Raw genomic sequence first — 13,359 nt, 5'->3', positions numbered from 1 at the left:
CTTAAAAAAAGCTAGGTTGAAAATTGTCATTCTTCCTTTTGAATAATACATACAATGCTCTTGTCATATTACAGTGAAATGTACTTTTATTTTTAAATCTGGTAGCAAGGGCTACTTCACTTTGGTCGAATTGTCATCTTCTGGTGCATTTCACTGCAATAAAAATAAGACTTCCAATCCAGGAATGAAAACAAGATTTCCAATTAGTAGCAAACAACAGCTTCCTTTACTGATTACTTTAAAGTAAGGACAAGGTATTTCAACTATTCACAAATATTCTTACATGTTACAAAGTAACGTAAGAGAAAAAGATCATGATCATATTTGAAGCAAAATAGTTTAAAAATGTTTACAAATGCATTGTTTCTTTCCTTTTCAAAATGTTTCTTGATACAGTTTTGCAGGAGACTACCTGTTTGGTCAAATCAACTTCTGCTGTACATGCTGTGCTTTGTCCTAGGGGCCAAATTGGAAAAACTGTTTCAGAACAGAACTTTGTCAGAAACAGGGGTTTGGAATACGACCTCTCATAGTCTTGCAATTTTGTCTCTGTGGACTTTGTGCAAGGCTTAACGTGAATTTTTTTTAATGATGGTTTTACAACATGTTATGAAGCTGACATTTATTTTACATTGCATTTCAGTATTGGGAAGAGCTGAGACCTAATTCTTCTATATATACGTTTTTGAAGCTTTAAGGCTGTGCCACTAACAACATTTTATGAATCTTTTGTCATTTTCTTAAATGTTACAATTACTTTGTCAAATTTAGAATTGTTAGCAGCAAGGATGATGATATTCCTCATTTAAAAAAATCCCAAACCAAACAGAAGAATTCCCTGGGAAACTGCACATCACACGCATGATCCGTAACTAAAAAATTAGTCCAAAGTTCTGATAAAGATTGAGTTCCAGCTAGAGCTAGTAGTTGTTCTAGTTCTAAAGAATAAACTGTTTATTATATACAGAAGAGTTGGATGGAATATGGGCATTTGACAAAGATGACTCAAGGCATTTCAGGGTCTGAACTGTTCATACAGCATTAATGCAGCTGCCCTTTTGGCTTATGCGTAGGCTCGCACCACCTGTGGGCAGGGAACATTCCTGGTGGTGTCAACGGGCTCAATCTTACAAGATGCAAGTTACCTTCTCCAGGCTGCTCGGTCTTCAACTGAACCAGGAGTTTCTTGCAGGATCGAGAGCCCTTTAGCGCTTGCTCCCAAGCTAAATGCAAACTTGCACAGCATTATCGGATGCCAGTTTCTATCAGGTAAGGGTTGGGTCTTTTGCCTTCAGCACATTATGACATGAAAAACTGCACCAGCATTTTTCAATGAGCACCATTAACTGACTTTGGTAACTTATCTATTGGCACGACCAGCGGGATCAAAGAATATGCTGAGCTCCTGTCTTGCACAATAAGAAAGCACAGCTGCCAATTGCCTTGCAACTAGAGTCTGTAAATATTAAAAACATAAATATGTTAATAACCATACACATATACACAAAACACAGCAGTAGCAATATTACAGGATGCAGTGCCTACTCTATATAACTGCTTTTTGTTAATACAGATGCAACACCAAAATAAATGCTATTTAATGTGAAGCAAACCCTTCTTCAAAGGTCAACGGCAGTAAGCCAAAGTTCAGGTCCAGGCTTCCGCTAATCTGAGGTGATTCTGAAGGTAGATCAATCCCACTGTCTATCAAATCTAATCAATGAAAGAGTAGCACTATGGGAAGATAATGAATATCAGTTAACACTAAAACTTTCTGAGCTGGAGCTTTCTTTTGCCACCATTTGTAATTACTTCTCCCTTTTTCACAAGTGCTCTTTGTGTGAGCACTCACCAGGCTTAACAGGGGATAAAGTTATTACATACAAAATACGAACTAGGGGTAAGGATTAATAGAAACAACCAGCACGGGATTGGAGTTCCTGAATCCTGGGAGGTGCTCTCCGTGGTTTTAAGTGAAGTTTCAGTGAGATTGCACTTAGCAGACCACTAGGAAGTTGTCACTCTCCAACTTTTTCTTCTTTTTTGTGCAGTTCCGTTTCAAAGCTTGGTAGGAATAGCACGAGAAGGGCTAGAGGAGATGACTGTGCTGGTCCATTGTCTTTGCTAATGCTCTTCAGAGCAGCGTCCTCTCCTCAAGATCACGTCATCTAGTCCAATATCCCCAGTTCTTCCTTTCCCTTTCTCCCCTTTGAAGATAACCTGGGAAGAGAAACAGAACAATGTGAGTGCAAAAATAAAGTAAAATGAAAGAAGCTTTGGTTGAGAGAGGTCGCAACAGTAAGAAAGCAAAAGCGTAAGAAAGCTCAGGCAGTCATAACTGACTCACAAAAGCCTATTTATTCTGCTCAGAAGTATGGCTGGTTTTTCCATTTCTGACCCTCTCCCTTCTTCACTTTGGCAGGATCTTTGTGAAGAACCAGCAGTTCAGGACAGAGTTGCTCCAGCTGCACCATCTGCTGAGGTGAGATGAACTTCCACATAAGAGAATCTCGGGTGCTTTCCACGTATCATCTCTGCACCGTTTTCATTGTCCCTCATGGCAAACACAGAAAATCCTCTGTATTCTGAAAAATGTTGTCTAATAGAGGAGCTTTCCATTGCTAAAGCACCTTGCAGCTGCCTTAGTTATGGGAACTAGAAACACCCATCTTGTACTGAACACGTTCTAGCTCCTGCAGACTCATGGTAATCTACAGAAGCGCTGGCTCCTCGCAAAATGGCGGCAGAACTTTGGGCATGGATTTAAGCAGATCATTGGCAGTCCAGATTTAGCCTGAGTAGGAGACATTCAACAACTATAAAGCTTGACTAGAAGGACTGGAGCATAAATCAGAGATAATATACAGAACGGCCAGCTGACTTTAAGAAATACTTCCCATAAATCAGTATTGCTCACCTGTGCTACTGCTGTAGATTCAGAAGCCTGAACTGTTTAACACAGTCAGTGTTTTCGACCATGGCTTAAAAATTATTCGAAGCCTACAGCAAAACTTTGTAAGAGTCTGCTGTTATCATTGAGCTGGAAAGAGTTAATACAGAGTCATAGATCAGAAATTCAGCTGTGTAGTTAAAAATAATTCGGATGCTTGCTGAAAGCATGCTTTCAAATAAAGAGTAGGAACAGAGGAGGTCAGAGAAACTCTGTGTTGAATATACGGAATTATTTTTTTAGAAATAAAAGAATTTAGAAATTATTTTTTATTCAACTCTATGTTGAATAAATGAATTATTTTTTTAGAAATTAGTGATTTTGAGTGTGCTTTGGAAATAATTTACACAGAGCTAATTCATTAGAAAGTGTGATGAAGGATTTTGGTCTCCATTCATATTCTCCTCAGGTTTCCAATAGGCCCCCCTAAAATCACTAGTGTTCAGTTGCTTTTGGTTTTTAATTAGCTAGAAAATAAAGCTTCCCGATCTCTCTGTGGCAGAGGCCTTCCCTGCTTACCTAGAGTTTTCCCTCATTCCCTGATCCTTGGAATAAATGTCACAGTGGCTCAGGTCAGCAGCCCAGGCTCCCCATGCTGGCTGGAAAAGATCCCAAGCTCGACCGTTCTGTAAGGTGCCGTGAGGCAGCTCTGGTCTGTGGACCAAGCGGTAGGTTACAGCTGGCGAGCCACGCTGACAGCTGCCGCTGAGGCGGTCAGGAGGGGCAGGGGATACTGCAAAGGGGGGCTGCTGGTCTTGTTTGCCATCTCTAAAACTCATTTGCTTTTCTGCCAGACAATATGTTAGTAATACACACTTATTTAATGAACTGCCCTGTAAGGTGAGACAGACCTGAGGATTGCGAGAAGCGTTAAACTTGGCGGAAAAGGGTAAGAATGGGGCAAATACATTGTTCACCTGCTATAAACTTCCGCATTCTCAGCCTGGTATTCATTTACAGCTAACAGAAGGTCAGGCGTCTTTGTTACTTCTGCTGAGGTAAAGTCTTCAGAAAATTAACTGCAGTAATTATAGCCTTAATATTAATTTTAGAACCATATACTGTATGTGTGTTGTAGCCTGCTCCCACCATGAACATTATGATGTGTGAGCTTTTTTTAGACCACCTGATACAAGTCAGAGCAAAACAGGCCCTGAAGCACCCAAGCCTCTTCTTCAGATCTGAAATAGCAACTACCTTCAAAGCTAAGCAGAGGTTGAAGAAAAATACTGAGCTTTTGATATATCAGTTTATCACCCAATGTTTCTAAGATTTCCAGGTATTAAAAGATTCTCCATGACACTTCAGACAGCTTCTTTTGATTGCGCTAAACCATTTTGTGTTATTGGCATAGTTAGGTCATCGTTTACCTCCTTGTCCAGATCAGCTGCAAGTATGTTGAAGAGCATAAAACCATGTGAGACTGCACATGTAATGACCCTACATTATAAAAAATGACTTATTTTCAGTATCTTTGCCCTGGTTTAGCCAGTTATTAATCCACAGGGGATGATTCTTCCTATTTTATGGCACTGTATAGACCACTACATTGTTCATGAGGAATCTTGATACGGGCTTTTTGGAAATCCATGTACGTACGCCACTGTTCATTAGACTGCTCTTTCCTACATGGTGATTCCCTGAAAACAGGCTCTGCGAGGTAGCTCAGTACAGGCTGTTTTGCAGTTTCCTATGTGTCTATTGCTGTAGGTGTTTGTTTTCTTCTTTTGCAAAAAACTAATTGGACAAAATGCACAATGACTCTCTTATCCTTAATGTGATTCCGTTGGCAGGGAACAAAGAAGTAAAATACAGGCTGAAATTGGACCCAGAAGACAAACAGCCCAGTGCTATACCATCTAAGTGTCTTCAGCTTCTCAGGCAAAAAAACGGAAGCAGCACACGCGTCGGTACTCACACTCTTGATGCCTAGTCCTCGTAAAGTTATGTGTGTCTGTCTCCAGCCATGGCCACCATTTCTTCCCCAGACGGCTGGTCCGTGAGCACCGTTTTTCCTTACAAAGACTTGGAGGGCACCAGAATGCAGTCCAGCCACCTTATGCCTAAACGACAGGCACAAGTCACCGGCCTGAGCCACGTGACCCAACGGCAGGATAAGATGCGCTACTCTTCCTTCTTTGCCTTTGGGGTCAGAGATGGTAAGATACTGTCCCCCTGTAAAAGAAAAAGCAGTTTTCTTGGGTTTTTTTTAAATTCTAGTCTGTTGCAGGACCAAATGCACAAGAGTAATTAAAAAATCAAAAAATAAAAAAGGGCTCCATAAGGTCCGGTGAGTCTTAAATAAGGCATGCAGCCGCTGGAACGTGAACCAGAACTGATGCGTCTGCCTCCTGCAGAGTGAGATTTACAGTGCTGGTCTTCTGTTTACACTAGTCCCAGGTTAGGTCTTGCCCATCTAATTTCTTTTTACAAAGCAAATAATACCTCTCTTAAAAATGAAAATTTCATGTATTCCTCCATTTCTGACAACCCCTTGGTGACTTCATGATTTTAAACCCACAGTGACATTAAAGCTACTATCTACATTTATGCACCTTATAAGCCGCAGTTTTTTGCTATTGGATAGGTGAATGAGAAGGCCGGCATAAATGTTGTCGTGTAGTTGAGCTACGGTTCTGTCCCTTTCCTTTTGTTTGGGAACTGTGTTAACAGGTTAAGTCAAGTCTCAAAGCGTATCCATTTGCAAACACGGATAGCCTTTTTATTTAGCCATAATTTAAAGTCTTAATCTGGATTAGATACAGGAAGCTAGAAACAGTAATGACTTCCAAATGGCTGGGAACTTGATACGCTCCCTGAAGTCTTCTCTAGCAGTAGCAAGTTGTCAGTGAACATACATACTTAATTCAAAACCCTATTATCATCTCTGATCACGTGTGAAGAAAAGGTGCCTTCATAAAAACACCTAGAACATGAAAAGTAAAGGATCTCAGGTATGGCAACATCCATTAAACCTAAAAAAAGAAGAAGAAAAAAAAAAAAGGCATATACTTCCATAAGTCCCACGTACCCTTTCACATAGGCACTCAAAACTACAATAAATGAGACTTCACATTTTGGAGGAAACCCACACCTGTATTTTTTTCTTTGTACTTTTCATTAAAACTTTTGTAAGGTGGATGGTAACTTTAAAATTTGAAATTACCAAAGGGAGGAGGGTTCACTTTTAAAAACCAAAAATTAAAAAAAAAAAAATCTTACTCTGGCCCTAAGAATCTTTTTCTTTTTTAATGAGATCAGATTTTTTAAATTTTTTTTTTAATCAAAAAAATCCAGGTTTAATGAACTTAAGGTAAAGGTGGCATTTAGGCTCCTTAGTTGAAACCGATGATGTAGAAATACTGGGGGTTTGTAATATTGTTGACATACGCAGTTTTTACTTAATTATAGAATAGAAGAATATTTTTCATTTAAATTGTCGCCCTGCTACTACTCAACCAGAGCTTTGTTTTTTGAAAGCCACAATGATTTCCCTCAAAAGCTGTGAGATTTAATGACAATGTACCAGGGCTTGTCACACACTTAAAAGCCAACCTTGTCTCCAATTTACTACTACTACATAGGTTTTTAAGTTCTTTGGTCTCAATGAGATTTAACGAAGCAAAGTAGTATGCTGCTGTCTGGGGCCCCAGATCTGCATTTGGGCATGAAGAGGCATCTGTTGAAGTTTTTTGGGGTATTTTGGTTTTGTTTTTTTTTTAATGCATTGTTTTTGCATCAAGGTCACTAACTGCTAAAATAAGCATAATAGAGTTTAAATAACTGCACCTGTTTGTTGTAAATACAATTACATCACTATAAAAGTACTGACTTGATTCATTAACTGCATCTGTTTCAGATAGTTACAGTGACTGAATCCAATCAATAGGAAACAGATTTAGGTAAGCACAAAGCCAACCTATCTGTAGGCAAGCCCCTGCAGGAAAAGGTCCCCTCAAATCAGCATTTTCTGCATGCAAGATAAGCTTATAAGGCTTCAGCATGGCACCTTTCAAAATGCAGATTCTGATAAACCAATAAATAGCAAACTTCGAAAGGTGAAAGCAAACACTCGGGAACAAGCTGTGAAAATAAATCCTTGCAACAAGGTATTCCAGACAGGAGGGAGGGGGTGGGTGACTTCAAGGGACTAGTTTTAACAGGTTATGTCAACAGCAGCAGAACATACACAGGAAACAGAAAGCTGAGATCATCCCTGACTGGAAGCGACACAGGAGGAAAAAAAAAGGTCTAAAAAAAAACAAAAAGCCAGTTAAAAATCATAGTTCTGGAACTCAGTATGTATTAACAATTTTTGAGTACAGGTAATGAATATGCTTTGAGTGAGTGACTTACTTTCTCAGAATCATAGCATTTTTAAATCCATTGTTTCAAAAAGATGTTTGAATCACATGTAATCTTTTCTAAAATGCCAGTCTGCAAGCAGGAGACAGCTACCTGCTTTCTCATCTGCAGGAGGAAGGAGCTCTGCTGTCTGAGTCATTCATGAGACTTTTTAAGTGTTGTAAGGAGCATGCCTGTGGGTGGGGAGGCCCAGTAAGTGAGGACAGCACTTCCACTTAGCCAGCTAAACAGACTGAAAAAGGTGCCAGGTCACCCGCTGCGGTGGCAAATGACTGTCTCATCAGTGGCAGTGTAGGGACAGACATCTATGATGAGGTGGTGCATAAGGAAAATTGCTCTCGGTGCCCTCGCCCTCCCTCGACTTAACCTATAATGTTTTACCGCCTGAGAGCGCGTTTCCTTCCGAAGTCTGCCATCCCCTCACACAATGTAAGCATTGTGCACTTCAAAGGCTGCTCTTCTGGGTATGAAGTAATCCCATCATTACGGGGAGCCAGAGATGTGTGTCTAATCCCCAGCGCTGTGGGGCAAGCGCTGCTGGGGGAAGGGTACGCAGGCAAGGACAGCCAACCTCTCGGTGCCACACACGAAAATCAACAGGGGACAAAGCACAACTAACTTCCAGCAGCGTAGATGTGCAGTTCTGCTGGGACTACGCCAGCAGAGGTGTGCGAGTGGCGGGAGCTGCTGCTTTGGCTGACCACCAGTGCCCATGCCAGTCTTCTATCCTGCAAGTGGCTAGTACGCGCTCCCCTGTAATGTTCATTGCAAGGTTGCTTTTTACCATCCCAAAGATACCCCTTTTCAGAAGTCTCTGCATATGAGCACCTAACTTGCCTTCCTTCCAGTTACTTAACAGTTTTCCTATATACAGGTTGCTGCAACTTAGAGCGGAATTCAATAAAATCAAACTGAGAGGTTAAACTAGAACATTATATTGGCAGCAGAACAAAGACTATTTCCAGCACTTTCTATAATTTTGCTAGTAATACAGAAATAATTATGTTTCCGTGGTTGTTTGAAAAATAAGCTTTGTTTCACCATAAATAAAAGTTGTTCTCTAGTCCACATTTTTGTTCTTTCTGATTCTTTTAAGACAGATAATCTTCTACTGAATACACTTACTTCTCCTTCAGAGACATTCCTATTGTAAAGATACCAGCTATGATAAAAGTGCAAATTCTCAACTGCTCTTTCATGTTGGGAATCCTCAGTTTCAATTTTTATACACAGAAGAGGTGTGAGTGCGAAATATATCCCGGAACTGAAGGGAACAGAAGCTGTGTAAATTCATCACAATGCGAGAACTGTCATCAACCTCAAGCCTGGGCGGTTCTTCAACTACAGGCTGCGATCGTACACAGGTGTCTTACCTGACGCATCTCTCACTGGTTCCCAGTGCAAGCCATCATCTTTGTCCTTGATCCATCCGCACAGTCCGCTATCAAAATTACAGCTGTGTACCAGCACACCTAGGCAGAACAGAGCAGAAGGTCAAAAAAACCCAAAAAACCAAGTCATTTGGATTGTTTTTGTTGGGGAACTACAGCAAGTTTCCCTTGTGGCTGACACTAGCAAGCAAATATGAAAATTAAATGCAGCAGAAGGGGCACTAGAAAAAGAATCTACAAAAATACTAAAACAATAAAAAGGATGCTAGTGTCATTATTAACAATTCACACTATTTTTGTGCTAAATCTGTTAGGAAATAAAACTATAAAGGTTCACTTAGGTGGTGGGTTTTTTTCTTTTTACAAAGCATAGTTTAAACAAGGGGCATAAGGTGTAGGAGTCCTGTGAAAACGTATAAAAACCCAAGAAATCTCAAAAAGTCCTAAACCCTAGGCCCTGAACAGGAGATGTGATCTTTACCTGGGTCATCGTTTGCTTCAAATTCATCAGCAGTAATCCCTCTTTCAATTTCAAGTATTTCAAACAGATTATTGCTCACTCCAGGCTGGCGTGGAACTGTGAGAAAAGTAGTTTTTCAGAAATGAATGAGAGAAGGAAGTAGGTCACTAACTACCTTTAACAAAAAACAGCAGAGCAGCTCTGGGCATTGTGCTTTTCTTGGAGAATTCAATATCTTTAATTACATTTGACATGAAGATCCATAAACTTTATGCCTGTGTGATTTATGACTTACGTTGTAACATTTATCTGAGCACTGTAAAAGGTGATTCCAAATCTGCTGAAGGCTCTTCAAATGAAAGCTCCTTTTTAACCGGGGGGAGGGGGAAGAAAAAAGGCTTTAGCCTTGAAGCACGCTATTCCCCTCCAAATGCACTTTAAAAGATAGTAGTTTCTCAATAAAATAAAGCCGCATTAAAGCCCTTGCTCAAACTTTCCGACCCACTCACCTTCCACAGATGTTTACAGGAGCATCTCAACAGGAGGCAGTGGTACTTGGAAGACGCCCCACACGCACCTAACCTTTGAAACACAGCTGAAGGTATATCCATCTGTCTGCAAAGGATTAGGGCTCCCTAAACAATTGTCGGGATTGTACTGAGAGCTGAGAAGGAGGAGCTCTAGTGGAAGCTGGAATTCAACTGTAATTCTACCTTCTGCTTTCCAACAAAGTCTGTCCTTCAGCTGCTGTTCTCAGCTGCAAGGAGAAGGAACGCTCTCGGTGATTAACGGGCCCAGAGGTTATTAGACATTCAGCAGCCAGGACAACCTGAAATTTAAGAGGTCTTCGTGGGAACAATGGCTGCCAAAGTCAGGTGGCTACAAAGACTTCCACTTACTTCCGAAGACGCTCTGCCAGTCTGTGTAAGTCTCCAGAAATAACACACCGATGTCATGCCTGATGGACAGCTGTCAACTAGAGATAAACAGATTGCACTGGGTAGAGCTGTCTTGGAAATTCCTCTTTTAGAGGCAGGTCTAGAGCATAATTAATAACAGTAGTAATGTGTTTCAGACGCGTCCCTAGATGTTATAGACACCTCTGACACCTACGGTATTTGTAAGGGCATTATCTATTAAAAACTTGACACGTTTTCCATTTGCAATGCTAAAATAAGCATCTTAATGTCTCTAAAGGCTTCTTAGGCACATGACTACAAGAATTGAGATGATTTACAATTCTAAACTGAACTAAAGGACTGTTGTTTTCAGGAAATCAAATCAAAGGTAAGAAGGAACTTCTTTTGCACTAGGACAACATGTAAATAGCACTGCCGCAAGAGCTCCTCTAAAGCCAGAAGACAGAGGAAAACAAGAAACAAGAATGAAGTAGCTTCCTGCTTTTTGGAATTAGGACAAAATAAGCAGCCTGGTAAAAGGTCGACCAAATGCTAACGTATTTTAAAAGTAGTATCACAGGCTACAGATCTTGGACGGAAATTTTGTATAATAAAAATAAATAAATAAAAAGCTTGAAGTCTGTAGGAAACTGATTAACTCCTTAATATTATAGTCATTTTTGGAATCATTACGTCTCCTTTTTTTTTTTCTTTTTTTATTCCTTTGTAGTTTTTGGATTATGTCTATTTGCAGTCTAGGATGTTAATGCTCAAACAGCCTCAAGGACTTCAGGTTGGCTTGGGTAGTAAAGGCCTGTTAATTTTTAAGGATACGCTGTTTGTAATAATCCTTTTGCTGCTTTGTTTAATCTGTTTGTTTGCTTACGTGATTAGAATTTTGAGATTTAACATGAAGGAAACCTTACAAATGTGCACTGTCCACACCACCTAGGCCATAATCACCCTGCAGTACATTTATGCACAAATACTATATTCAATTATATAAAGAAAAAAAAAAAATCCGTTTACCTCAGGCAGCAAAAAATCCAAACAGGCATGCTCTAAAACCATCGTTCACCCTTAATCCCTCCCAGCAGTATACGGCTGTCTTTCCTAAGAGCTCTATCTAATGTGTAGGCGGGACACTTGAACAAGCACATTGTACAGCTATAGTCACACCTGCACAGAGATGCTTACGGCGGTATAAGCTGTTCTGACGCGTAACAGCACAGACACTCTTACACTGCTCTAACTGCATTACATCACGGAGAACCATGAGCAGTAGCTTACGGAGTAGATATGTGTGCGAACTGTCTATGTGTGCCTGTATCACCGCCACTGTGGTACACACAGCAGCTATCAGCACCGTTTAAGTTCAGCTGCAGGGGGTTTGCTCGGGGATGTTAAAACTGGTAATTCAATTTCTTGGGCTTACTGTGGCCAGCCACCTGGGACAGCAAATTTTGCAGGAGTATTTACTTACAAAGGCTGCTAAACTAACAGCATCCTGGAAGTTCGTTACTGTCATTTCTGGGAGGACAGCGCTCTGACAGCAATCTCGCCTTAGATAAGCCCTCAGAGTGGAGTTTCACCTCACATTACAACCACGCTGCAGGCTGCTGCTCCCTGTGGAATGCAGCAGTCCCCACGCACGAGACACAATCTATGCTGCACCCCCAGGGATTATCACTTTGCCTTTCCTCTTCTCAGACTGTGCTAAGGAAAAAAGATACTGTTCGTTTCCTATGCTATGAAGAACAAGTCAGCAATGTGCTTCAAAACTGCTGAGCGCAGCGTACGTATGTACTGTAGCTGCTAGTCTGGAATGGACACGCAGCCTTTTCTTGAAGTGTCTTTACATCTGCCACATCCACACGGCACAGGGATGGAAAAAGGCCAGCCCACGGGAGCAGACGGAAAAGCAAGCTGTCCTCTCCCTGAGCCTGCGAGGAACCTCACCGTGCCATCACCCTCGGGCCCCAGGCACCCACCATCGACGGGATGCCCATATCTTCTTCTCATCTAGGTTAACATTGAACTGAACACTCTGTACCTCCATATCTTCCTGTTCTTCCCCTGCACCTTAAATTAAGTTTATCTTAGGGATCAAAGGCTCAGACCACAGACTCGCAGACAGGTAGTTACAGGGCTCTGAATGAACACTATGGCAGAGAGCACTGAGGAAACTCACTGCCGTGCTGCTCTAGGATTTGTAGGATACTCAGGGGTGACAGTCTCAAGGTATGTGCTTGCCCTGTCGATCCCACTCCCAGTCCCCCATAGCTCTTGTTTATGGAAAATACTGCAGGAAATATTAGGAACTTATTTTCCAAACGACTTCAGCTTACTTACTAAAATACCACTTCTAATGCATCTGAGTTACATCTGTGCACACATACAAGCATTCTCCAAGTTAAAGGTGATATATTTGCCTATAATTAAAGCTCTACAATAAAATATTTCTTCAAAACTTTTCTCTAAAGTCCTCGCTAAACATTGTTGTTACAAACTTCTAGAAGAACGTGTTGCAGAGCTTTAAACCAGTCAACTTCAGTGCTCAGACCTAATTAGAGGAATGTGCACTTGATATGAAACGAGAGATGCAGGACTCTAAATATGATCCATGTGTACACTTCTTTTTGCTACGACGACTAATATGTTGAGTGGCGATCGTGGGAGAAAGTACTTGGCACAATTATTTTCTGCAAGCTTTCCAAGCCCTTTCTGTGTACTTTATATAGCGTATCAGTGTGCTTTTCACTTAACTTCAATGGTTTGATAAAGCTTGTTAAATATAAACTTGGCTTTTCTTGGAGAATTTTATAAGCTGGGAGTGGGCCAATACATCAACAGCACCATATTCTCAAAGTTCATGAGCTAAGTTCTTCATAGATGCATGAATGTGGGGGGGAACATTTAATAACTGCATAAGACTGATTTCTTTTCAGCTTTTTAATCCTTTGGGAAAACAGTAGGACTTTTTTTTTCATTTACCTGCTAATTGCTGAGTTTGGGAGTATAAGAGGTGGTGTGTACATATGTCAGGTTATTTGTAATTACAGAATAATGCACTTTTTTAGTGTTAGAAAAGCAAAACAAAACATGGAGTGCAGCTTCATGTTATTAGTAATTATTATTACTATTAATAATGCAGTGTTCTGCCTTACAACAAACACTGCGTTCTTATGCAATTCCATTCCACACAATAATCACGACCAAGCTTCCCATTTGTTAACAACAACAACAAAAAACGACAAAGATTTTTTTGACTGAATAGTTACGATTGAAAGTTGT

General features: G+C 40.6%; 1 protein-coding gene across 1 annotated transcript in view; it reads right to left on the bottom strand.

Moving 5' to 3' along the window:
- Window positions 1–226: 226 nt before the first annotated feature.
- The window catches only part of NPNT (nephronectin), a 55,415-nt gene continuing 42,282 nt past the window's right edge, over window positions 227–13,359 (bottom strand). The window contains exons 12-15 of the mRNA XM_009327087.1: window positions 9,188–9,283; window positions 8,689–8,787; window positions 4,869–5,125; window positions 227–2,220 (exon numbers count right to left, since the gene is read on the bottom strand). Coding sequence (XP_009325362.1) covers window positions 2,125–2,220; window positions 4,869–5,125; window positions 8,689–8,787; window positions 9,188–9,283 — 548 coding nt within the window. The 3' untranslated portion in view covers window positions 227–2,124. The remainder of the gene's footprint in view (window positions 2,221–4,868; window positions 5,126–8,688; window positions 8,788–9,187; window positions 9,284–13,359) is intronic.

Source organism: Pygoscelis adeliae, unplaced genomic scaffold (genome assembly GCF_000699105.1).
Source record: "Pygoscelis adeliae isolate BGI_AS28 unplaced genomic scaffold, ASM69910v1 Scaffold87, whole genome shotgun sequence".
Taxonomy (NCBI): Eukaryota; Metazoa; Chordata; class Aves; order Sphenisciformes; family Spheniscidae; genus Pygoscelis; species Pygoscelis adeliae.
Note: the sequence above shows the minus strand (reverse complement) of the source record. Positions and strands in the feature narration are given on the sequence as shown.